The following is a 25,250-nucleotide window of genomic DNA, read 5'->3' as shown; positions in this document are numbered from 1 at the left end:
AACCGTCTAAACGCTATTGTTTGAAGCTATGCGGAATTAAAACACCATCAATAAAATTCAAATACCCATTTGATGAATCTTTCTGATTCCTAACCCACATTTTGATTAAACTTTGTCGAGGTGCCGTTCTACTACAACCAGCACGTTATTGTCCCGAATCTTTTCGGTGGTTAAAGGTTAACGTTCACAATTAAAAAGCATTTTGTCGAATACACTTCTCTCCATTAATCATATCATCATTCCTTCCAAATATAAATATATTACCAGGCAATTGTTTTTCATTTTCAAACGTTGACCTCTGTGCGTAAAAAATAGCAAAGCGCTCGATAAAAGAATCGCACGAAAAATATTTTCATGTTTTTTGTATTTTAGTGATACTGCTGGTCAAAAATTCCTCGTGTAATTAATTGGCTTGCAATTTTAAACGTCAACATTGCGTCACAAATTTTTTCGAATTTTGACATGCTATTGCCCTCGTGATTGCTGGTATCTGGTAACGCAAAATTCGTCCGATAATTCACTTTTATGAGGATTATAATACAACTCGTTCGATCTCTTTTACGAATGTGCTGATTAAAGACCGTTTTGATAAGTGTTTGCCATTTTAACGTTAAAAGTTCATACACCATTAACCATGAATATAACAAATCAACTCTCATCTTAATGTTGGTGTAAAGCAAGGCCGCAATAATGGTTCAAGAATGATTGTGTTATTTTAACACTCCGGTGAGTAATGGTACTGAAAAGATTCACTTAATTCTACTTTTTATCATTACCTACAGTCCAGCAAGCAACGTTAAGCACGTATCTGTGACAGAGTTTCAGATCTTTTTTGTTAACCCATTTTTGAGTAAGTGGTAAATACACGACGAAGATGACTAAGTGGACTTTTTGCAAGTTTGCAAAGTGAGCTGGCGCAATTTGTTACATATTGTTGAGTAATTATAATTAGGACAACACACGGTTTGTTTTATAAGAAGTGTTTTTCGCTTCATGATTGTTACTTTCACAATGTATCATAATTACAAAAATATCTGTTAAATATTTACATTCAGCAAAATTAGCCACCTAATTTCACAATGCTTTTAATCATTTTGTATGATATTTCAGGCATGAATGCGCAGACCGTAATTTACAAAAGTAGTAGTTATGCATTTTAAAAGTAAATAATTGTGCAAAAATTTAACAACTTTTTTATGGCTGCGAAAAAACTCCGCTCCTCATTTGAAATTAAGCTCAGTAAATTCTATCGGGCATATTTATTCAACAGTGTAGATTTTGATTCATCTAAAATATTTGCGAAACTTGTTTGTTTTCTAAATGCATCGAGAATGAAACTTAAAATAAATATATGATAAAGAAAATCATCCAAGTGGAAACCTGTTCAGTTCCGTTCTAAATATATTCAATTTGAGACAGTTCTCTTGTCAAACTTAAATTATATAAAAATGAAGATCAAACAGAGCCTTACTGCAAGGTGACCCTAACAGCCACTCCATTTCTTTTCGTGGAAATTATAAAGATAAGTTTATTTTTGAGTTGTTTAACGTACCCGTATTTACTTTCGTGTTCAAGGTGTGCTGAAACCCTAACCGGGAATTACCTGCTTTTACGTGGAAAAACTTCAACAGATTGTTGTATGTGGACACTTTCTTTTTAAATTTATTTTTACTTCGGAAAAATTGGGGATCAGGATGAAGTACATAAGGTGGAATAGTACTTAGCAATGCTACAGTTTTATTAAGAAATAATTATTATAAAATAAATTTCATCAGTTCAGCTCTTTGTTTCATCTGGAATTACGACTATATATGCTATATGTTCACCTCGTAGCAAAAGCTGACTGACATGCCTTGAGCAAGTCTCCGTCTTTTTTGTTGACTTTACTATAGTAACTGGTGGTGGTAAGACCTTCGGTTGAATTTTTAAATCTGCCTTCGCACTATCTGAAAATTTAAAATAAGTTAATTCACCCAAGATCTTATTTGCAGCCGTGTCTTCAAGTACGTACTCAATGCCGGTACTTTCCGTCGTTTTGGTCGGGTCCAAACTTCTTCTACATCTTCTAAAGCCAGATTCCAATGTTTATCAAAAGCTGCTATATATCCTATGCAAAACCCTCGAATGCCATGACTATGTCTAGTCCACACCTAGAAAAATAAAAACTTTTGATGAAATACCACGTGTATTATAGAAACTCATCCGTTACAAAACTTTTAAGACGTACAATCAAGCGAAAGTGAATTAGCCTGCAACACAGTAAATGTATTGCTAAGCCAAGCAACTTTTTGCTTGGATATTAGAAAATTGATTACACATTCACTTTCTGTACAACAGAGAAAGTATCCATTTATCGTCTACAAAACGCAAGTCAACACCGTAAAGTAGTAACATCTGCTGCGTCAAAGAACTGTATAATTATTCAATCATAACCGTTATTGTTTTTCTTCGTTGTTCCTTTAAGAGATAATAGCGTAGCATAAAGGAGAACCAAAGTTACGCTTTACACTACGGTAAAAAATACCACTCGAGCGAAGAAGATGATGGTATAACGTGATTACTCATCTCTGACAAACTAGCGATAAAATTTTACAAAATTTCAAATTCTCACCACCATTGTCTTTTTGTCCCACGTTACTTCTTTTACTTTCTAGTCAAGTAGTTCTTATTTTTTGTGTAAATTTTTCCTTCCAAAAGTAGAGTAATTTAGCCGAAAATCTATCTACAACCTTTGCGAAAAATATTTCGCGTGTCTAAAAATCATGGTCTAATACCGAAGGTACAAAGCGATAGCAAGCCGCACTTTCGCGGACCTTGGTACGAGGTCCCTACGAGGCCGAACTGCAAGGTTACCACGCCTAACCAACACCGCGGTCATCAGGTGTGCCACAACAAGGATGCTGAAGTTCCATAGATTGCGAATTTACGTCTCGCTCCCCATCGAGACGGAAATATGCAAACACAAATTAAAGCATTACTGCCATCCCAACAAAATGCAGTACTATTGAAACAGAAAATGATTGATAACCATTGTACGGGAAGTTGTTAACATGTTTCGTCCCATTGGCGGATACCGACCATGAATAGACCAACCTGCACCACTTCTGAATTCAGCTCGCGGAACTTCAATTAACCTTTATGCAGCACCAAGAACCGGCATCTGTAACAAATTTTACCAGATCTGATAGGGCGTGTATTATGCAGGCGCGATAATCCCACGATTATATAACTCATTTCTCTTTAATTAATGTCTGCTACGCGGCTCGATTGAGTAAAACTACGAATGTAGTGCCAATGTCAATACCGATTGCAAAATTTGGTAGGCATTTAGGTGAATATTAAAGAAAGTGTAAACTTGGCCCAGATTCGGCACCGATTAACTGAGGTCATACCGGCTACGTCCATGTGGTAAAATTGAATTCCGCAATGTAGGGTAATTGTTTTAAATAAAAGCAATCCTTCCATCTAAAGATATCATAATGAAGCCCGCATCAACTTGCGATCATTATTCTCTGTTTAGCCATGAGTAAGCAATAAATCAAACGAAATTGTACGTTGAAGCGTAAACAAGTATTACTTGCTGCTGAAATTAATTTGAGACATACTGTAAAAAATGGCCGTGATGTAAATAGGTTTTTGTTGCATCATGGGTTAGTTGGTCATATGGGTGACATGGCAAATTGCAGCTGGAGCGCGAAAACTAGGCAGAATATTGTCACCTGCTAGTTCCATTCAGAACCTCTGCTTTTAAGTACAGTACAAGAGTATATTTGAAATTAAAATCAAGTTTATGTATTATTTCGATCTATTTCGGTGTCCCTTAGAATTTGTATGAATAATTCACATTCAAAATAAACAAAGTGTTTCATTATTATTAATTTTTTTCGTTCTTTCAAATTACAAAATTAAAGTATAGGTGGTAATCTTAATAAATTAAAATATTGTGAAAGGACATAAATTGTGTAGAACAAAAACAAAACACGCATTCCAAGAGGTCTTATCTGTTAGTTGTTTGAATATACTCCTATAGTCAAAATTATCGGATCATATAAGCAACTCTTACCGAGTTATTTTTGACACAATAAAACGTCCAAATCATTTTGGCAAATTTTATTTGTAAGCAAAAACTCAACAACAAGAATTATTCCACCGCTGGGTTTGACGAATTATTATTAATAAATATATTAATTGTACAATTTTAATTTCCGGAAACAGTAACTCCTGGAATAGTCATCGATGCAGGAGTAGAAATTAGCATTTTGCCTTTGTTGCGGAATTTCCAGAAAATTTCTCCTCCTTGAATCATTCTAGCTATAGAAAATTTTCTACATATTTTCAGCTACTGCTGAGCTTTTCCACCCCCCATAGCGCTCCAACACCTGTAGACGATGAAAAATGATCAAATATAAAACGTAAACGTCTTAGACACGAGTTTACTTAAGCAGAGCGGAGCGAGTGTTTAAAAAACGAGTGTCTAGACGTTTATTATAATAAATAACTAAAGTCACTCCTTGCTGCCGCACTCGCATGTCGCAGTTGAAGCTGTGTACAAGGTCCACTTTTAAAACAAATGCAACAAAGATCAAAACGACAAAATTTACGAATTGTCAATTTGAGAAAATGTTTGACAAAAGTGTTTTTGATTGCCCTCTTTTTACAAAATGATACATGGTACAGAACTCGGTTCGAAATTCAGGACTCAGTTTTACTTCGCCTCGTCCTAAAATATGTCTCGTATAAATTGTGAGTTACCGGACAAAAAATGTCACTTTTTGAAGGCAATAATTTTTTGTCAACAAACTTTTCGTAACATTTTTGTTTCAAATTAATATTTACAATATTTTAACAAGTAATGATATAGACTTTATTTAAAAAATGAAAAATCGATTACACGACATAGTTCAATGAAATTATTTTATTGTCACGGCTCGTTAAAAAAGCTTCTTTCTTCTCGTGAACTAAAACAACATTTTACACTTATTTATTAACATAGGGAACGTAGATTCAAACAAGATAGACAGACAATATGGAAAAGGACATATCAATTAGAGAAATAGAAGGATAGGGAAGAAAAACAAAGAAAATTGAAAAATTATAATTATAAACATGTATTATAATGGGTGTTTTATTTTTACAGTTTATTTTTTTGATAAAACCTCAACATCCTAGTCGTCATAGTTATTGATTCGGTATCACATTTTGAACTAAAAATGCTGTCTTTAAGAAAGCCTTTGGCCTATATGATTTTCAATATATTTTCGGAACATAATATCTCCGTTTTTTAACAGACTTCCTGTTATGAAATTTTAAAAATAATCTGTCCACACCTCAAGAGCAGTTCTTTTAAACAATTTATCGTTATCTTCTTTTTAGTACTTCTGTGAAATTTTTCATCACGTATCTTTAAAAATTAATATCTCTATTATTTACGGAAATTTCGTAACGCAGTTTTTCACCACTGTTTGTTCAGTTATGTAGCAAGAGAATAATGAAAAACACGATCAAAGAAAATCATGGATTTTTGAAAGTCTGTCTCGAATTGTAATTCAAACTTTCAAATGAACTACCAAAAATTCTATCAGATACATCAAAATTACATGGCTATCTTGGATCGTGTTTTTTATTGCTGCCTATTCACTTGAATTTCGACTGCATAGGTTTAAAGTCTGATTGTGTATTTGATTTTTCTTTTATGCAGTGCCCTTTATATGTATTTGCCAATTATTAATACTTTTCTGTAAAAAAATTTCAAATATAAAAAGATGTCACTCTTTTTATACAGAACTTTTTTCGTCAAATAAGCACAACAAACGCCACAAGATTTGACACTAGAGACAAATTTTAGTTAGCAGTTTATTTAGCATTCGAGTAATCGGTTTGGTAGTGTTGGAGACCCTCTGAGAAAATCACATATAACATTAAACATTCGTGTGACATTAAATTCTTTCCTTACCTGTTAACAAAGTATTTAAAAATCTGCATCTGCCACTCATAAACATCAAAAAATTCGTCGAAAGTACATACAACCCAACAAATCCCGCTTTTTTGAACAATTATAAAATTCGATTTTGCGATTTTTTTGTGATAACTTCTATACAGTAAAAAATAAATGATAAACCGAAAATATAGAACATAGATTCATAATTTTATGCACATTTTAGCAGAATCTTTCGGGCGATGGCGTCACCAATTTAGGGGAAAGGGGAGGTAAAGTGTCAGTAACGATTTACCATGATTACGGCAACCTTAAAAATTCTGCGAAATTTCCATTTAATTTTTCGTTCCCAAAGTTAAATAGTAAAATGTCGCTATACATTTTTTTTCCAAAAATCTGGGTGGTACAAACTGAACACGGATTCATAAATCACAAGTGTAGCGGTATGCTATTTGACAAAATTTGGACGTCTAATTTACTAATGAAAAATATCTACACGATAATCCTTACATGAAAAAATTAAATAAAAAACCATTTTAGATCAAAACAGAAACCAGTAAGGTGGAAACAATAAACAAAAACAAACCAGATGAATTATTTGTTAAATAAATTCGTCCGGTAATTTATAAGATTATCTCTTCAATAAAAATTGACACAGACAACACACAGGCAGACAGACAGACAGGCAGATAGAAACGAGGAAGCTACTTTTTCGTGCACTAGGAGTCATGAAACGTTGAGGAAAAGATTTAAAACACAGGATTTTTGTTATTTGGTTTATTTTAGACAGGTCTTCCTTTTAGAGAATTCTTAAGAGATTTTATTCTAATATTAATCTTCTATATCGATCACAACCACCAAATATTTCAGTTCGTTTCAATAGTCTGGTGTAGGGTAGTTGATAAAAAAAAAAGTATTTTCTATGTACCTACATATCTCCGCAATACTACAAAATTAACGAACATTTTCGTAATCTTTTAAATACAAATAACAAATTAAAAATATACACTTCACAGCGTATCCAAAGCAAATATTTGAGGATTCTAATTAGTTGGGAAGGAAGCTTGTATTTGTTATACACTGTTTTTGTCGGTTTTTTGTTATTATTTTTACATATAAAAACTGCATTATATTTATTCTCCATGAAATGACAACAAAAAAAAACGATATTGTTGTTTTCCCTTTAAAATCTGGCAATAAATAACTCTAAATGCGTATTTTTTCTAGCATCATATTTTTTTAAATAAAATAAACCGTTTCCTTAAATTAAAATAAAAATTAGAATAACAAGACATTTTCATTTGACGCAAAAAGAATAGTGACGAAATAACTTGGACATTTGCATTTTTCAAACTATAGTTGAAAACCTTCCAAATTTTAAAAGTTTTATGTCTTAAGGTCACATTTAATTACTGTTCAACATGATAAATAGTAGTTTTGGCCCAAGTCACGTTCATATGCAGTTTTCATCTTAATAGCTTTAATAAAACTGGACGTCATAGCAGACAGTAAAAAGTGTTTTGTCAAAAATAACGAAACTGTGCAGTAAATGCAGTTATTTATAACACCTATGATAATAACAATTAGTACGAAAAAAAAGCTTGCAATTAAAGAGCAATTATAAATTCCAAAAAAATGGTTGCTCCGTTTTACAAAAGTGTCGTCTATAACTCACGTTTTAGAACTAAAAATTTGAAAAAAAAGTTGTGAATTTGACAAATATTAAGTTTTTATTGAAATAATTTTATATATTTATACCATGTGTCGCCGTAATTAACTCAATTTTATCTTGCCAACTTTACTAGTAGCCACACAACGCATACAAATTGACATCTGTTAATATACAATGCCTTCCCCATTACACTTTTAGTGTAAACCTTGCTACAACACATCAACTTTAATTAAAGCGTAGATCGTAAAACGTTGACAATTTAAAAACTATGCCATCTGAAACCAATAGAGCTCTAGCACTCTATCTACGTAATGAGTCACGTGTTCCGCTAACCCTCGGCTATTGGGTAAAACAGTCTGCGTTACAAAACCTTGCTCTTTGCGTGTATGACATTAAAGAACTTATATTTGTAGCATCCCATTCTGAACAAGTCACTCGACTGTCCCTGAAGATAAAGAAAATAAAAATGCAAAAACAAACAGAATTGTTTTTTCGTCGCCTTACACTGTCGCTACTCCGGTAGCGAGTGAAGTGTGCATTATTACAGCTATGACCAAATAGAGCCACGTCAATGGCAACAACTGCCAATAAAAATCATAGATGGCCTCTTGTATATCATTACTATTGCTCAACAAGGAAAACCATGGCAGAAGGTTAGTAGATTTTCTTGCAAGTAAACGAGATAGGTGGCCAGATAAAGTGACGACGAGAGTGCGTTTGTAACGGTGGAATGTCGCACTACTGGTCGGTTGACTACCATGGTCAACGCCATGGCCAAATTCAATTCAACATAACTTGTTCATTGTAATTTATTCCGTGTTATGTTATCCTTTCTAATTAAATGGCCGGGACGACTGCGGTTTTGCCGCAAATTAGAAATCATAATTGGATCCACTCGTTTAATTTGAATTATGGAAATTTAAGGCGATTCATTCTTGTGACAAGAATTTTGGAGGTTGAGGTCATTACCGGTTGATTCGGAAGTTACGATTTGGAAATTTGTGTAAGATGATATGAGAAGTAATGTACGCTCTTCGAATTAATGTAGTCTCTAATACACATTAATTATTCCTTAGTAGAAATTTAATTATGTGAAGTCTGTGCAGAACCCGTAGTGTTTAATTAAAATTTGATCACACAACAGGCTATAGGAAAGGGAATGGACTCATTTTCAACAGTAGTAATAAGTTTTCATAATAATATTAACCGTAGCATCCGACTCACGACAGTTAAGGTGAATTCACAACAACCAAAAATTAACTTTTAAAAATTGCAACAACATTGACACACCCACATCATTTTGAACTTTTACGCTTGCATTTTGGCAACAAACTCAACGAGAATACGTAAAATAAATAAACCTTACACGGAGACTGGGTTGCCTTGAGAGAGAACAATATCGTGTTTAAAACGACAGAATTTTGGATTTCCTTCCGTTGTCTCGTTCGCAAGTTGAAGTATAAATAAAATCGAGCCTACCTACATATTCATAGTTGCAATTACCATTTATTGTGAATAAATTAATAATTAATGTATTGCAGTAGTGATAAATTATAGCACTGAATAATAAATTTAGCATGAAAAATTACATATTCTAAATTATTTACCTTGATTCTATGTTGATTGTCCTTACAAGTCTTGAGGAGCTGTAATGGACCTACTACAGTTTCCATTTTCGAAAGTACATTTTTGGAAATTGTTTTTCTTTTCACTTGTATGGGTACTGCAATAAAAACAGAAACAATGTAACCTAGTGTCTGTACGAGACAGAAATATGATCTTCTTATCTAATATACGCATAAATGTCAAGGCTTCTCAGTACTTTTTGCAGGTTAACGCAGAGATAAGATGCAACTTAAAATTAGATTTTATTTTGAACTCACAGTGTAGTTAGATAATACGTTCTCGACGATAAACCACTCTTTCGGCAAATGTTGTATAAAAAAGACTCCACCTGGACCAAAGAATGATCACTATATTTTTATTAAAATAAAAAAGTTGTTGACCATGAGCCATTTATCAAAAGCGAAGTTTTAACTCTGGATATAAAAACGTACACACCTTTTTTAAATTAAAATGATCTTACTGCAAGTATAAAAATAGAACTAGTTTCTCAAATTTCCTTTTAATGTTGCCAAAATTAATGTACGCTTGGACAATTATAAAAACAAATTTTGTTTGCTTGCAATAATGGTGAGTAATTTTCGAGAGAAACATTTGCACAAGGTGTGTTCATAACACGAGTTAAAAATTGGAAAACGCAAATACCTTCTTAGACGACATATACAACCTTTTATATTTTTATTTACTTTGGTGATACAGAGTTACACAACTTTTGAAAGATGCAATAGATTCCTTATGCCCTTTCAAGCGTCGGATATTAACGATTATTAACTTTAATTTAAAAAAATACTTCTGAATTTGAAATGTTTAAAACGAAATGTAACATTAATCTTGAAAACCATACGTTCAAAAATTCTGAAGAAATTACAGCAATTTTAAGAACTCTATTTTCCGTCGAGTTGTGTTCATTATTACTAAAAATAAGGACGGAAAAGCAACTTTTTTTGGATTTTATTCTTGAATACACAATTTAATTTTCCCATCATACATACCAGTACAGTAATTTTTCAAAACAGGCTCCAAAATATAGCGAACTTGTATTAACAATTTGTTAGTAATTCTTGTGTCTACTTAAATAAAATTTACCATGCCGAAATCTTTTACGACTTTCAACGCTATAATTTACAAAACTATCGAAATAAAAGTATTTTTTATTGATTATTTTTATATTATACATATTATACATTAAATTCACTTACAACGAAAAATACGCATTTAATTTCGTTTCAGTAACGAAAGTACTCTATTTCTTTACCGAGAGGCGAAAATACAAATTTCCTTAATCAAGAAAAAAAAAATCAAATAAAATCGGTAGACACGAATAACCCGTCTCTTAGTCCCAAAAATTTGATTTGTTGAATTTGGTTAACGGTTAATGATGAACCACAACTTTAAAATTTAATTTTTGCTAAAAAATGGGTTTAAATTGCAGATGCTCTGCTCCAGCGGCAAGTAAAGCTGCGCTCTCCGCTTTTTATTTACCTACATTAATTTAAGTTTAAAGCATCCAAGAAAGAAAAGCTCTATTCTATGGGCATCATTTTCTTCTTACATTTTAATTTCACTCCCAAGAATAAAAAGTCATAATTCATGAAAAAGGGACTTAAAATGTAACTTCACCGTAATATTGCTTTAGAATAGCAATCTGAATCTCATGAACATTAATCATTTTAATAGCAAACGTCTTTTGAAATCTCTATATTTATTAGAACGGCTCGTTTTATTACGTTCAGAGAAGTTAAAAAAGTAAAACTCTGTTGCTTGTCATTATTATGCCATTATAGTAGGTCCTTAAAGTTTGCTAAAAGTACGAAACAAAATTCAAACATTAAATTCAACAAAAACGCCACGACAGCGTGATTAATTAATTTGACAAAAAATTTACACAAATCAAAAAATAATATAACCGTCAAAATTTACCAAATAAGTTATTTATTTGAGTTAAAAAAGTCTTTAGCGCCATTTTTCGATGTCTCTAAGAAAGAGCACACAGAAATTTATTGATTGTGATATTGACAACAACGTGTGCGAATTATTTAATGCTACATATACATACCATTCAACTGTACATAAAATCACGAGTGAGTTAAATAAAGCGAAAATACAGAGTTATTCGCGTACTGGATATCCCGCAGTACAAGAACAGGTACAACTGGATGTATCACTGACAGAAAAGAAAATCCGCATGTAAGTAACGGCCAGCTTGCATTATAAAAAACACGATTGACAAAATATTGCGAATAAATAAATATAATCCGTAATTGTAGAGGACAGTATATAATCGAATCTCTTTGTTAACCACAATCTGAGTGACAACAGTTGAAAAGTGATGAAAATCCAGATATGTGATACACAATGTGTTTGCAATAAGATGGTGCGCCGCCTCATTATGCGTTGATATTTGGCACTATTAGGATTTTTTCCCGAACAGATTGGAAGACACGGATCCAACACTATTATTTTGTGGGATTACTTTTAAGTCAAAAATGCGTTAAACCAATTCCTGGACATTAGTGATTTAAAACTCCGTTATGTAATTGTGTGTGAATGTGTATGAGAACTTTTTCAAAATAATTATGCATTTTTTTTTATTATTTTCATATTTTTACAAAGTAAAAAAACCAAAAAAAACCCACAAAATAATAACCAAGAAATTCTAAGTTCTTCATAGAAGAGGACCTATAAAGAGGTAAAAATATAAAAACTATCCAGTTGTTTAGAAAAATATTAGGAATAATACACATCCCAAGTAAGAAAGAAACACTTGTACAGCTTGTTTTTCTGAGTCCATTAATGTAGCTTATCATATTTTAATCACCCATTTTCCGCCACTGCGTTTGATTCAAACGCATTATGTTACGGAAATACACTTCTCCACCGATCGGTTATTCGATTCACAATTGTTTCAAAAACAAGAATGCATTGATAAAGCGCACGGCTGTGACTTGTTTCTAGTAAGTTTTCTCATTGGAAAATGTTCCTATCAACATTCCAGCAAGGACACGCATGTCAATTCCGACACGCGCAGTATAATACTAATATTTAAAAAATAATTGGTCGAAGGTTATTTCGACAAAACTTCCCTCGCCCCTGAAGTTTATGATACAATAAATCCAGATTTTAAAAAATTTCAAGATTTGAGTTTGAAAATTTTATTTTTTAAAACCCTTATAAGTTAAAATAAAGATATGTAAGGGGATAAACGAATCAATTTTGATTAACGATTTAGCATAATTACGATAATTTTAAAAAGTTGGCAAGATTTCAGAGTATTATATTTTGCAGCTTCAAAGTTTAATTCCAAATGTTCATACAATTTTGATTTTTTTCGAAAAGTCTGGATGTCTAGGGTGAAAAACTCGACACGGATTCATACACCACGAGTACCGGAGCATCTAAATTTATAAAACCAAAAACAAATTTAATATTGTAAATTTTGGAGATGATGTCATCAAATTGTTGGGGGGATATAATTATCCAAATTTTGGGTAGCATTTAACCATCTACATGATACATATTTCTAATATACATAGAAAATTTGACAACAACCGGTCCAGTAGTTTCGGAGATTATTTGTCTAATAAAAATCGACACAGACAGACAGACGACAGACAGACGACAGACAGACGACAGACAGACAGACGACAGACGAACAAACGGACGGACTGACAGACAGACGGAAACGGGAGATCAATTTTTTTGTACTGCAGGGGTCATGAACCGCCGAAAACACATGAATTTGCCAAGTCGCCCCATGGACTCGATTTCTTAGCTTACGTTCGGAAAGTAAAAAATCCTGGCAAACGGCAGACAGACAGACAGACAGATAGGCAGGCAGACAGGCAGGCAGGCAGACAGGCAGACAGACAGGCAGACAGACAGCCGGACGGACGGAAACGAGACACCTATTTCTTCATACTCTTGGAGTCATGAATGGTTGAGAAGACGTAGTAGAGTCGGTCGACGTACTCGATTACGATACTTCGTTCGCTAACGTTCGGGAATTAAAAATTATAAACCCCACTGGAGACCTTTCTTCTGCAAATCAGAGCGCCCAATTAACAAAAACAAGGTGGATTCATAAAGCACAAATACAGGAGCGTATTTTATAAAATTGAAACGGTGTTTACTCAACAAAATTTTAAAGTGACGTCATTACAGTGTGGGTGACAACACATATAAAATTTTCCAACAATCAATTCCGTAGTTTCGCAAATTGCCTATCTATTAAAAAACGACAGAAACGGCGTGCAGACAGCAGACAGCAGACAGACGAACAGACAGACAGACAGACGGAAACGGAAAAACGTCCCGAAAACATGAAAGTCGGATGGACCCTATTACAATATTTCCTTAGATTACACTCGGGAAGTAAAAATTGGTCTATGGTTAGTTACTTAATTAAAACAAATCCTGTTTCTTTGAAAAATTATAAAATTTGATACTAGGAATTTAATTTTTTAATAAGTTAAATATATATGTGCGGATCTCTAAATTTTCAGGAAAATGGGATGAGACATACTTGATGTCTGATCAATAGAATAAATTGCTTTACTTAGTACATTTTTTTTGAGCCACCTGTACAACAATCAGTTTAGTAGTTTCGATTATCCAGCTTACGCTCGAGAACCAAGAAGAGAAAACAAAGAATTAACTTACTATTAATGTCTACAAATTATTTCATAACAATTAAACTATTACATTGTTAACGCGCACGTTTTACTTTACTTTTGTAGGTTAACTAATCAATTTTTCATTAAAAATTCCCAAGAAAACGATTTTTTTTTAGAATTACCGCATTATTAGTGTTATACAGCTGGACTTTTCAACTTGATTTACTACGACAATTAAAACCACTTTCATTGACTAAATGAATCGAAAAATAAGATCTTACGATGTACCAGCCACACAAAACTAATCGAAGCATTCATGTAGAAAAACACTGTAACTAGAACACAATAGAAAGCCAGTAATTTTGGATTGAACTCTGAAATTACGCTCTCTTTGATTCTAAGATTCAGAATTCTGTCAGTCATTTGTAAAAGTGTCGTTGGAAATATGTAATCATTATCGTAAGAAAACAGCACAAATCGCAACAAGTTATATAATATATAACATACAATTATGTTACTTCTTTAAAAATATCCATTCGAAACATGCTTTCATATCTTCCTATAAGATCAAAACTGTACAAACAAAATGAAGTGATCTGTAATTCAGAGAATTATACAGATTGCTAACATTAAATACGTCGCTACAATCTACAGCTAGGCTTGAAAAGACCATCTTCAGTCGAAATAACTGAATATTATTTTATAGTGAATGATGCAAATAAGTATTTCTCCTAAGAAATTTGTAAAATTTTTAAACAATTTAATGTCTTGTTAAAGCATAACAAGTGTAGGAATATGTTATTTTATAAAATTTAAATAACATTTGCTATGCAAAATTTTGATGTGACGTCATCGCATTATTGGTGGGGATGATGAGACAAACTTCGGTTAGCGTTTTACCATCAGCCCCGTATTTTCTGACATTATCTGTCTAATAAATATCGACATAGACGCCGACGGACAGATGGAAAGGGCAGATCTATTTTTCATTCTCTAGGGATCACGAAACGTCGAGAAAATATGAAAGTAGCCGCTCGACGGATTATAATATGAGTATATTTCCTTAGATTACACTCGGGTTTGCCACAAATAGTAAAAGTAAAGAGTAAAAATTAATTGGCAGATGCAGCAGAATTGCAAAAAATGCGTCGATTTCGTTCTACTGAAATACGCCCGGGCAAAAATCTAGTAAATTAAATCCTACACTAAATTTAAAACACCCACTGAAAGAAAAAATCATCATAATATAGATATTTCCATCGTACAGGTCACATTCGTCCTAAATTTAGTAGTAAATGTAGCATTATCAAATAAGTTCTACGCTCCTAGATAAGCAACAAAACGTATCTATTCGTACTTTATTATAGACTCAAAAACAAACGTTATGTAAATCGCGAGAACTACGTTCCCGACCGTTACTTCGTCCTCTCCAACCTGTTAATTAATCTTCCGAACGTGTTATAAATATTTGCTATTTGGTTTTACTCCCGGCATGAATGAACGAGCGCGTACACTCAACTTTCGTTCCATCTTTTTTCCGTCGCGGTTTTTTCCTTTAATCGCGCCAAAATAGAGCCACAAACAACAAAAAAAAGCGACGATGGTGTAACATAATTACTTAAGGCCATCTCCTGCACACCAGCACCAACAAACATAAAACAGCAACATCGAGTGTCCGAGGTGAATGAACCCAGTGTAAGTTCGCGTACGCGGTGTGCGATGCCAGAGCATGGTGTAGCACGGAGTCGCCGCAGAGAGCTACTCGATGAAGTCATCAATCACGTCGGTACTTTTTCCTGGAGTTCTGTGGACCGCCGCGGCCAATCGCTCCTTTCTCGTTACGTCACACAGCATGTGACTTTGCCAGTTTAATTACTCAGCAACTTTCTTCGTGTACATCGCGCGAGACGATTATTTATTGGCCATTATGGACTTGTCGTCGGTTCCACCAAGTGATTAGGAATGACTGCTGATGTTATTGTTGACGTGTTGTTAAGAGAGTTCGCATTTTTAAAGGGTGGCTTATACTACGCCCAAGAGAAAAAAGATTCGGTTAACGGTCACCGTTCGTTAAGCAAACTGTCCACACGAATGCTTACATTATTGACGATTTAAGCCGAGTTTCGCGCCAACCCACTCTGGGATAAAGCCAAAAATACGTGGTCAAAATTCAGTCAGCTAAAATCAATTAAAAAACATTATGAAATCGATTATATTGAATTGATTTAATTTTAAAACATAGGTACTTTTTTAATTTATGACTTCCCGAGAATAAGCTTTGCATGATTAATGCTATTTAAATTTTATTTTTCTTACACTGTGGCTGGTATGCTATATATATTTTATTTTTTTTTAGCTTCTAGGAGTTAAAATATAATCAGGAGCGCAGGAAGTTCTGTCTAAATAACCTTCGGCTAATTTTGAAGAAAGTCAAAAACCCTGAGTTTGAAACAATTTAATGTAGAACACTGCTACATGTGTCGGTGCACAATACTGTCTTCACGCACAAGAGTAACTGGTTTTGATACAGCAATTTACACTTATATAGCTGAAATTAACAATGGGAAGTGGAAACTTTACAGATTTAAATTTAATACAGAAGATTTGCTAATCTTTGTTTGGTCATTTAGTAATTTATTATACCTATTTATTGATTTCTAAACAATCTGTTTTCGAATTTTCTTCCTGTTTGTCCCATATACATTTCCCCAAGGAACAGTCTCCACAATTTAACTAATAGACTCCTAAATAGTTGATAAATCCCCACCTTCCATTGTCAATTTCAGCCAAGGGATGTCCCGGTTAATAAACGTACAAAAATGGTAAAATCTCATGTGATACAAACAAAATGATTTCTAAGTCAATTCAATATAAAAGACAAACAATAACTAAAATCAGTCCCTAATTGAAATAGTCACTTTTTTTCTTACACTGTGGCTGGTATTCTCTACGGTTTTTTTTTTGGGTTTGCACGTTCGCAAAATCAAATTTTATGTTTTGAAGGAATTAGATATCTTGGAATGTACTTCAGGGCAAGATAAGTTCTGTCTAAATAACTGTGGAACATTTTTTTTACTCAATGCAGAGTGGGATGTATGCTGATAAAAAACGCCCAATTTAAAAACAAGCAATAAATCGTTTATTAATGCTGATATTACGCAACAATGGAGATAGAATTGTTACGGCAATTACCACCTCCCAATTTCTTAGTGTAAAAAGAACAGTCACTAAAAATCTAATAGAATATCATAGAACTCTGTTCGTAAATTTAAGGAAACTGAATATGTAAAAATTAACTAATATTTTTATTGTATTTTAAAAACAACAATTGGACCGGCCGTAATCCCTATGCCGTGTGATTTTTTTAAATTACTGCTCTAGTTGGTCATGACTCGTACGTTAGCGGTGCAATTGAAACGGCTGACGTAAACGTCATGGTCAACTAGAGCAGAAATTTAAAATTGTACATCATTTTAATTTTTACTGCGTTTTTTATTATGTTAATAAATAAATAATAATAGGTATATTGTGCAAAGAGATGTAGGATGCTTTAGCACGCATCCAGTACAGTACGGCTTTTGCAAAAAGAGAACTATAAAATACATAAATAAAAAAAGGATAATAAACCTGTCATGTAAAAACACAAAAATTAAATTAACAACTACTCTTTTATGGAAGGAAATTATGAATAGCTAGTCATCAGTAGAATGATCGAGCAATTCTCCAAATGAATAAAACGCCTTCATCTTACGATATGATTCGACTTTCTTCAAAAGCAATCTAGGTTCTAAGTTGTATGGAAGTTTATTAACAAAAATATACAAAAATAATTAATGCACCTTGTGATTTATGAAGTCTCAAAGGTTTATAAACTAAGTTCTATATTACATATGTATGTATTTATTAAATTTTCTTATATACGGTTAACCGATTCGCGCAATAAACCAATCTTTAGCCAGAAAAAATATCTTAAGTTTTTTTATCATTAAGGTTTTGCTCAGCTGAAACTATCGTGTTTATACATACAAACATTTTACTAGACACACAGGTGAATCATTTTTATATATTAAAAATAAATCTGGCCCTAAAATAGACCCTTGCGGAACTCGCAGTGATTTTGACGATGACTTGTAAGTAATTTTGGCATGCCGTGTTCTTGTTACTCGTAGTAACGAGGATGATTTGCCATAAAATATTTATTCAAAAAATTAAGCCACATGATTGATTTTACAATACAAAAAGTGAAAAAAGAATTATCTAGAGTTCGTCCCTAAAAAGCAATCCATTAAAAAAGGCCAGTTTCTGGGACAAATTATAAAACTCGATTCTGCAAACTTTCTTTTTTGCGCTGCTACTTTTATAATCCCTATACAAGGTAAATCACTAAGCGCGCGGTCCTAAATATCTCATTCATTATTATTTACAGATAGCAAAAAAGTTACAGACCAAAGTTCTATGATTCTTTGAGTGGCATACACTAAAATTACTTTGAACTATACAGAGCGTTTTGTTTTTATAGAACATCCTATACACTTTCCCATATTATCATGGGCCTCTTCCTAGGTTTTCCAATCAGAATTTATTTTGGAAATTCCGATGCGACGTTACCACGTTATTCCAATTTTCTTCAATTTTCTGTAATGGAAGAGTTCACAAAAAAATCACAATAAGGTTATTTTTAGAATCTGTCTTACAATATAATGTGGAAGGATAAATAGAGGAATGCGCTTTGTTGCGGTACCAAATACTTATAATGAAATTTTAATATACAGTGTTTATAAAAAAAAAAACGCAAAACTTCACAATTTTCAAATATCCATATCTAAGTTTTTTTTCCAAATAGAACACCTTGTACTTTATTACTGCCTCTTACTCTATTTTTTGTTCTCATTCTTCAAATATGTCTATTATGCCTAATAAAGTTCAAAATCGCAACTTTAAATATAGAAAACACTTAACAAAAAAGAAAGAGAACAAAAAATAGACTACGATGCAGTAATACAATACAGGGTGTTGTGTACTGAAATTTCGATATTTGAACACTATATTATTTAATTTTTTTAAAACACTCTGTATACGAAGATTCAACCTTGTTTATACCACAACACAGCGCATACCTTTATTCATCTCTCCACAATATAATGTAACACAAATTTTAAACATAATCGTTACTGCGAAATTTTGATAAAAAAATTAGCAGGCAACATCACATCGGAATTTCAAAAATAATATGTAGCTGTAGTGCCTAAGAATAGGCTAATGAAAATATGTAAAAATATATTACAGGTATTAAACTGAGATAAACCGTTTTTGAGCAAATCAATAAAATTAATTTATTCATTCTCTACTTTTTTTCTCTTTTCTGCGAAAAGTTGTACGTCATCAAATTTCTGTTAGGGATGGGCAGACAAATTTTAGATTGCGTTTTATCATCTACACAAACTTCTTAAAATATATCCAAAATGAAAAGTAAATCACTCCACTAAATTCAAACGACCGAGAGACGGAAACGGAACCTACCTTTTCGTATTCTACGCGCCATGTACGAGTAGAAAACGTAAAATTTGTTGTTCTTTTTTGTATTTCCAATAATAATCCAGGGAATTAAGTTAGCCCGAAGGAAGTCAGAAATTTTTTTTTAACGCATTTATGAACCAAAATTTTACAATCCAAAATAATGAGCAATATGAGCATCCACGAAAAATTGCAAACTCGAAAGGTATGAATTCATTTTGCAGTGTTTGCATCACATTAAGGCTTAAAGTACCTATGGTTTAAATAAGGCCACAAACTTTCAACTCCATATGTGAAAAATTATATATATTTATTAACAAACGAGTCGCAACAAAAATCAATAAGTTTACAACACTTTCAACAATAAATACATAGGATAATATCCTAATTTTTTATTTCTAATATTTTATTTAGATTATTAATTTTTAAAAATTTATATTCTTGTTGAATGGCAGACGATTGTTACCTTGTACGTTTCGATTATTACTTTTGTTGTGATAGCTAAATCTCTTATAGGATACTAAAATTTATCGGCGGTTTTATTAGCACTTCAACAGCTCAAATTTAAATTAAGCCGCCTCCTTTTGATTTCTACTTATCGTATAAGAACACAAATCACCGAAATAAAATCCTTTGGGATGTGGGTTTGTCATAAATGTTTGACTTCCACGGACGAACAAAGTTCAAAATAAAGGGAAATGCAAAGAACGAACAAGAAATTGGAAAATTTTGCTATTAAAAAAGGAAAATTAGAATAGTTTATTCACCCCATGCGGTATAAAACATATAATATAATCGTACAAGAACAATACAGAAATATCATGGTTGAAAAATTTACGAGATTCGAAAAGTAACCATTTGTTCCGGATCATTATCAATAAACTTCAAATTGCGTTAATGGTTCGAAATTTTCGCGATCGTGAGATATTTTTCATTACTCGAACGGAATTGTCCATGTACTGAGGTAAAAATCTAATGATGGTAGATAGCGAAAGCGTGGAATAACTACTAACCCACAAATTCTCGAAGCTCCTGTCACTGAAGTAAAAAAGTTACCTTCCCGGTAGCACGTTGCGAGTGATAGAAAGTCGATGGTCGGGAGAAAGTTATGTAACGGAATTTTTCGACGCCTCTCTTTCACTTTTTCTTAGATTTACTGAAAATCGATTTATTACAGAAGAGTTAACGCCAAATGTGGTGGTAACTTTACCGAATCATCATAATGTTTGGATGATAAACAAATTTGTGAATAATAATCAATCAAGTCCTTCATTAAAATAAGGTGCAAAATGTACAATCACTTGGATGAACTCTTACTATCACTCTTCAGTAACATATGTTAGCTACTACATGATAGGCCACTAACTTTTTAATCACACATTCAGTTGAAAAGTGATTAACATGACGGAAACTTTAATACAATTACTGTTTACTTTTTTTATTTTTCGCTAACTTGCTTAAAGGTTAGATCGTTCAGATCATTATAGATAATCATGGTTCAAAATGTTAATATTTAATTACATCACTGTCGGGTGAATGAGAAGGCCTAGCAGGTTTTTCTTCACCACAAAAACTGGTAGGACTTTTATTATTATTAAATAGTTTAAAAACTTTTTTCATTATTTTCTTTTTCTTCAACTAATAAATATACACTGGCTAACGAGGAACAGAATGGCCAGTTTGACACAAAAACAAGCACAAATTATAATATTTGATTATGCGAAATTTTATTTATTTTATATTAAGCCCTATGAGCTAAAAACATAAATAATACCAGTCACACACTAAGAAAAAAACTAGCCGATGAAGGGATCGAACCTGTGATATTCGCGTTATTACCACGATGCTTCACCAATTGAGTTAATCGGTCTCCACGTGCCTGTGTTATTACATAATTGAGATTTTTCTGCGAAAATTTAGATACCTAGTTTGTAAACAATCAAGGATTCATAAACCACAAGTATAGGAGTGTTATTTTATAAAATCTGGCGTTTTAGCATGTACACGATACATATTTAAATTTGACAAATCGGTCTGGTAGTTCCTTATCTTGCACTATGGAAGCAAAAATGAAATTTGTCATTTCCGAATCTTTTAATTATTTACCAAAACAAGAGTCTTTTATTTGGTTAATAGCCGAAGCAATAGTCTAATACGAACATTTATTTTCAATTGGGAGACAGTTGTTTACAATGAATATCACATTTTAAATAGAAAGTACTGAATATGTATGGGGGTTAATTCAAAAGACATTTTCGATCGCTAATTATAAGAACTACCAAAAACCTCATTGTGGTTCCTAATATAATTTAAAAAATTAAACTTTCATTTTACTGTTGTGCCGTGATGTTTCGGATCATAAGTTGAAGTAATTTTAAGATTACACAAACCAGTGGACCGTGTTAATTAACAAACTTTAATTGTATCACAAATTAATCAAATGGAGTAAGCAGCGTTTTAGATTTCTTCAGAGTGCGAGAACATAGCTAGAATTTCTCATTTAATTACGGCAAATCCTTATCAATTACCACCAGAATCGTTCAACTGTTAATAAAAATATTAAATTCCCGTTATCATTAAACAAATTACTCCGCGCCTAGTGCCAACAGCCAACTTATTAGATTAGAACGTCTGCCAAGATCTTATCATATTATTTTTGGACCAAACGGCCTGTAAACTTGCACAAATGTAGAAAACGTATGAATTGAAGAGAATAACCATAACCCGTTAGTGCTTGTAGACAATTTCACGGGTGCTGAACACCAGCACTTCTGCACTGAGTAACCCGCCATGACCGACCAACCAGGAAGGTCAATGTTACATCAGTCTTACCACATACGGACGTTATGACCTCAAATTATGTAATTTTCTGTATTAAACGCTGATATACAAATTGCTCCTGTTAAAAGTATAATGCCTTGCACGTAATATGTAAAGCAAAAATGAGCAAATACCAAAGCGTGAGTGCATCTTTAGAAGCTCTAAAGCATGACATGGGTTGTCGATATATAACAACTTAAATCATAGACTTGTATTGTAATTATGGGAAACGTATCTGCGAATCTAGAATTATTATAGTATTTACAGGTTTTCTTCATTTTTGAAGACATAGCGGAACTAATTTCGGGATAAATAGTTTGCACATTTTACTATTTTTTTTTCATTTAAAATAAAAGAAAATATGTAAGAGTTGCGTAAACTATCACAATTTTTAATATTCATTCAATTTTACAGCCTTCAGGAATGCAATCAAAAATAGTTTAATTACGTAAGAAACAATAATAAATAGCTTGCGAGTGCCAAGTCTGTCAGACATAGGACGTTGCTCTCAACATAAACTAAGGGATTACTCGGGAACAAAAGTCTAAATATAAAATACTTAAACTGTCAATGACTCCAAATGCTTGACTATACTGTCTGTGCCCTAGTTACACCATGACGGTATAGACATTAGTGTCTTGCACATTTATTTCATTGTCCAACTTTTAGCATCGTTTTGTCAAAGAATTACGCACGATAAACGCATAACGCAACATTTAATATTTACAACGTTGTTAACAAATCAAAGCGCCGAAGTAACACAATGTCGCGTTGGCGCCCTCTGCATGCAACAATTATAAACACGTGAAGCCAAAGTTTTACAATTATTGTAGTATTTCTTTGAGTAAACCTAAAACCTTGTATTTTTATGTGTTTAGTTAAATAAATAAAATAAAAATTAGTTGACTAAAAAAATATTCACATCCTCATTTATTACTCCTAAACGTTTACTAAAATTTGTAAACAAAATTAAAGAAAACGAATGTCTTTCCGTAAATGTGAGTCCACGTTTACATTTGCACCTCCTTATTATTATATAAATACTCAGGTCATGTTAAAATAGGCATGAAACTCCAAACAAACAATGAAGTGCTTTCACTCGCTTTTTCTATTTTTTGTCCAAAGTTTATTGCTCCTAATACACGAGTTCTAAGTCGAGAGGCAACTTCTTTGAACTGCATGTCATGTCATTCTTGATTTTGCGCTTCGGGTAAACTTCCTATGTTGTTATGTATGTCAAAAAAATAAACACTACATCCAGTTAGAATTTTGACATAATTATCTCTTCTTGTGCAGATAATTTAAATTTTAAATTCTGCAACAACAGCTGATTTGTATAAATTACACATTTCTAAAATTATTGCCTTGGATAAGATAACCTCAAAAGTTCGTTACGACCTCGTGATGGACTATATGAATTATAAGTGCAGCTCACTCTACAATGCATGTACATAGTTTCAATATCCGCATTCTAATTACATTTTTAACAATAACCCAACGGACATAACCTAACTTTTTGGAATGTGGGTCACAGATTGGTTTTATGCAAGTTCCAGAGTAACACTTACATTGATGAGGCAACCATCGCCTTTCTATGGAAACTTCTGTGGAAATTTCTGCTACTTTACTCGTGTTTTCTTGTCTTTTACCCTCCACCACCGATTTAAACTTCTGAAGGTTGTCATGAGTGGTCGCATTCGAAACGGGTACAACTAAGTTCGGTGTTTTGAGAGCTAGTAAGGGATCAAATTCTTCACTAAAAAAGTCTAGTTTTGGATTGTACTTATCATTATCGTTAGGTTCTTCTTCGTTACCAACGTTCGACATTCCATCGGAAGCCATGTTTCAACAACTGGTGTTTTGACAGGCGTCGGTTAGATAGGAAACTGTAATGAGGTTGGAGTTGTTTATCTGTTCCAATGTTCATTTGTCCCAATATGGGTCTGCTGAACTATGATGGATTCTTCTTATCAACAAATGCACGAACATTTTTACCGTTATGGTGACTTATACCTGGAAGGTGTCTGAGGAAGAATATTATTTGTGATTCTTATCCATTTGCACTGATCAATAAATACCGGTATAAATACTAATGAGAAAGCACCGGATCACATCGGTAGATAAAGCGCCTTAATACCAAATTTATATTTTTCATTGCTTTTTGTCACTAATGCACTGAACGTATGGTATATGAAAATGTACGTTTTTATTTTCTATGGCAATAATATAATTCAACAACAACAAACAACATTATTCGCAAAAACTATGCTTAATGTTTTTGCCTTTTTTATGTTGTTAATTGTCACTAAAAATTACGAAATTCGACATGGTGAAGTATTAACAAATTTTGAGGTCATTAACCCAAACCAGTTAAACAAAATGTCTAACTAATTAATGTATTATTAAAACAGCGCTTTTTTATGAGAAAGAATTAAAACAATTAAAACAAAAACACTCTTTTGATAGTACCTACGAATAACAGAGATTATATTTTTGTCAAAGTTTTAAGGGCTGGTCATTTTATTTGTTGTCATATTACGCCTTAATCTTATCATGGTACGACTTTATATCACTCCCTTTTCTAAATCTTTAAATACTTCTGAGAAAAAATCCTTCTTGGAAATGTAATAAAAATAGTGATTTTTTTCTTATATCTAATCATATAAATATGTTTTCTCATAAGTCGCAGGTTTTTTTACAAATGATAACGTTCCTTTAGTTCTGAGAATAGGTGTTATAATATCGTTCATTGAACCTACGTTTTGGTTATGAAAATCTGCTTGTTATGTAGTCGATAAAAATAAACAGATGGGTTTTTCGGAATTCCCCATTTATGTCCAATTTTTATTAAAAAAAAAATGACGAAGGGTATTGAGGTAGAGCGTCCCCCTTCCGATCAATTCTACATTACAACGTAGTCTTCACTAAAGATTAATTTACTGATTTTTCGTACAAATAACCATTTTAATTTTAACGTATGTCGTAAGAATTTCATAAAAAATGAACAGGTCGTTTTTGAAATAATAAAAATTTTGCTGCAACGTCCATGATCATATTGAGGCGTATGCAAAAT

The 25,250-nt window shown here is 32.6% G+C and overlaps 2 protein-coding genes across 3 annotated transcripts in view; one reads left to right on the top strand and one right to left on the bottom strand.

The window, feature by feature from the left end:
- The window catches only part of LOC135126892 (ecdysone-induced protein 74EF), a 380,527-nt gene that overhangs the window by 140,544 nt on the left and 214,733 nt on the right, over nt 1-25,250 (top strand). The window lies entirely within an intron of this gene.
- Nucleotides 1,718-24,043, bottom strand: LOC135126894 (U7 snRNA-associated Sm-like protein LSm11). The gene is made up of 4 exons (XM_064053106.1): nt 23,746-24,043; nt 9,215-9,330; nt 2,012-2,150; nt 1,718-1,946 (listed from the first exon to the last, which is right to left on the bottom strand). Exons 1-4 carry the CDS (start codon nt 24,017-24,019, stop codon nt 1,777-1,779), a joined length of 699 nt encoding a protein of 232 aa, XP_063909176.1. The 5' UTR covers nt 24,020-24,043; the 3' UTR covers nt 1,718-1,776.

This window comes from Zophobas morio, unplaced genomic scaffold (genome assembly GCF_036711695.1).
Source record: "Zophobas morio isolate AGI-343-1 ecotype UQ-CSIRO unplaced genomic scaffold, CSIRO_AGI_Zmor_V1 ptg000011l, whole genome shotgun sequence".
Lineage (NCBI taxonomy): Eukaryota > Metazoa > Arthropoda > Insecta > Coleoptera > Tenebrionidae > Zophobas > Zophobas morio.
This window is presented reverse-complemented; position numbering and strand designations above follow the sequence as displayed.

Excerpts from the sequence above, each read along its gene's own strand:
- LOC135126894 (XM_064053106.1), bottom strand. The coding sequence starts at position 24,019 with ATGGCTTCCGATGGAATGTCGAACGTTGGTAACGAAGAAGAACCTAAC. Across the intron at positions 9,331-23,745 it reads GCGATGGTTGCCTCATCAAT|TACCCATACAAGTGAAAAGA; the intron begins GTAAGTGTTACT and ends TTTTTATTGCAG. Across the intron at positions 1,947-2,011 it reads ACGGAAAGTACCGGCATTGA|ATAGTGCGAAGGCAGATTTA; the intron begins GTACGTACTTGA and ends TTAAATTTTCAG.